The sequence below is a fragment of the Lactuca serriola genome, chromosome 2, assembly GCF_051521515.1.
Source record: "Lactuca serriola cultivar US96UC23 chromosome 2, Lser_US96UC23_V15, whole genome shotgun sequence".
Lineage (NCBI taxonomy): Eukaryota > Viridiplantae > Streptophyta > Magnoliopsida > Asterales > Asteraceae > Lactuca > Lactuca serriola.
The window spans coordinates 154,196,195-154,198,423 of NC_136409.1; the positions used below are offsets into that span (position 1 = coordinate 154,196,195).

Genomic DNA, 2,229 nt, shown 5'->3' on the forward strand with positions numbered 1-2,229 from the left:
CATTTTATTTCTTTATATATATTATACATATTATTTAGTAGCAAAAAGAAGTTAAATATTATTACAAACTTGTGTGACAATAGAACTGCATAAGAACTTTCATTTTATTTCTTTATATATATTATATATATTATATAGTAGCAAAAAGAAGTTAAATATTATTACAAACTTGTGTGACAATAGCATAGCAAATGTTTCATGTAAGCTTCCGGGTTCAATGGTCCATGACCTCATGCTGTTGTCGCAATAAATAACTTCAACCCCATACAGTTGTTACTAAAAAAATTAGTATAAAATAGTTTATAATTAGTCCCTTGATTTAATTTAAAGGAACATAATATAAAAATTTTGTTTGACGTTTTTAGTAGTATAAAACTACAAATATATCTTCTTTTGATAAAACTTTTCTTGGGACATCCACTATGATCGATCAAACGGTCAATTCTCTCTCCTTCTAAATCTCTCCCACTCTCTCTCTAATATTTAGCTTCGAATTCATCCATGGCGGATCATTGGGTGGCATAACAACGATGAGAGAACTTATAGGCATCGTTAAAGACAAAATCTCGCTTTCAAAGCTTGCTCTTCTCTCCAAACCCCAAACCTTATCTCTCCACGTCGCCGTCCTCCGCACCACATCCCACTCACCATCAACTCCTCCCAATGACCACCACCTCGCCACCCTCCTTTCTCTTGGAGACAGCTCACGCGCCACCGCTTCCATCATTATCCACTCCATAATGAACCGCCTCCACCGCACCAACGACTCCTACGTCGCCCTCAAGTGTCTCCTCACCATCCACCACATCATCAAACGCGGCCCTTTTATTCTCAAAGATCAGCTCTCCGTTTTCTCCTCTGCCGGCGGTCGTAACAATCTCAAACTCTCCGGTTTTCGCGACGGCGCGTCGGCTACCACGTGGGTTCTCTCCGCTTGGGTCCGGTGGTATGCTCGATACCTCGAAACGTTACTTTCCACGTCGAAAAGCCTCGGTTTTGTTGTATGTTCGTCTTCTTATTCGGTGTTAGAGAGAGAAAAACAACAAGATTCGATCTCATCTTACATGAACTCGGATTTAATCAGAGACTTTTGCTCGTTGGTGAGTTTGATCGAAGAAATCTGCAAAGTACCCGATAATCTTCTCGTAGAACGAGACAAGTTGTTGCACAGTGTCATGGAGCTTCTGGCTAACGATTACCTGTCGTCGGTGAACGAGATCCTACTTCGACTCAGTGAGTTTAGAGAAAGGCTTGGTCTTCTGAGTTTCAACGAGTCGGTCGAGTTGGCTTCTGGTTTGGACAGATTAACAGCTTGCAAAGATAAATCATTACAACTATTTTCAATTAGAAAACCGTCAGTTGAGACCCTTTGGGAAATGATTGAAGAATTGAATAATAAATTTGGATTTGTAAAGTTACAGAAATTGAGGAGGGATAGTGGAAGTGAGTCAGCTCGGTTCGGAGACCGAGTTTTAGTGACTCGTGATCCCATGAAGTTCTCATCTGGTCGATTGAGATTGAACTATGGTAGTTGATTGTTTTTTTTTTAATGTTTAAATGTTTTTTAATAATATTTGCTAGTAAAGTGTCAAAACGTCATTCGATTAGCGGATTAGGTGAAAGATTTGTGCATATTTGGATAGAGATGATGAGATATTTTTTACATTGAATATAGTATTGAATTGTTAATTAAAAACGATTAATGTAGACAATTTATTTGGAAATTTGTGATTGTCGTATATTTGTAATCAAGATTAATTCAAATTTTGTTGGCAGAAATGGCTTTCTGTGGCTTTCTGTTTTACTAACGCTCTAGAATACTTGTTTGCAAGCTAGATTATTATTTTTACCAAGTCAAGGGTTAAATATTTGACGGATTAAATTAACTCGATGAATCTGTCAATGATATCGTGAATTATTGATAGTATTTTGGTGGGACATGTACTTTGCCTGGGGATAGTTATTGTCGTATTAAATTATTTTTTTGTCACAAAACTCTTTTGAGGAAACATTTTTAGGCCATAATATATATATATATATATATATATATATATATATATATATATACAAAATTACAGGGATGCTTATAAGATCTCACACGGAGGGTTGTGTATGAGGGTGGTGGGTTTGCTACTTTTGTTAGGGACATGAGAGGCTTGTCACCTCCTCACTCTTAGAGATTGTTAATTAAAAAGATTATGACTGTGAGATCTTGTATCATCTTCCAAC

At 36.9% G+C, this 2,229-nt stretch overlaps 1 protein-coding gene across 1 annotated transcript; it reads left to right on the plus strand.

The window, feature by feature from the left end:
• Positions 1-348: 348 nt before the first annotated feature.
• On the plus strand, positions 349-1,724 carry LOC145087088 (putative clathrin assembly protein At4g40080). Its single transcript, XM_079024988.1, has one exon. The coding sequence runs from the start codon at positions 531-533 to the stop codon at positions 1,533-1,535; it is 1,005 nt and encodes a 334-aa protein (XP_078881114.1). The 5' UTR covers positions 349-530; the 3' UTR covers positions 1,536-1,724.
• Positions 1,725-2,229: the final 505 nt, after the last annotated feature.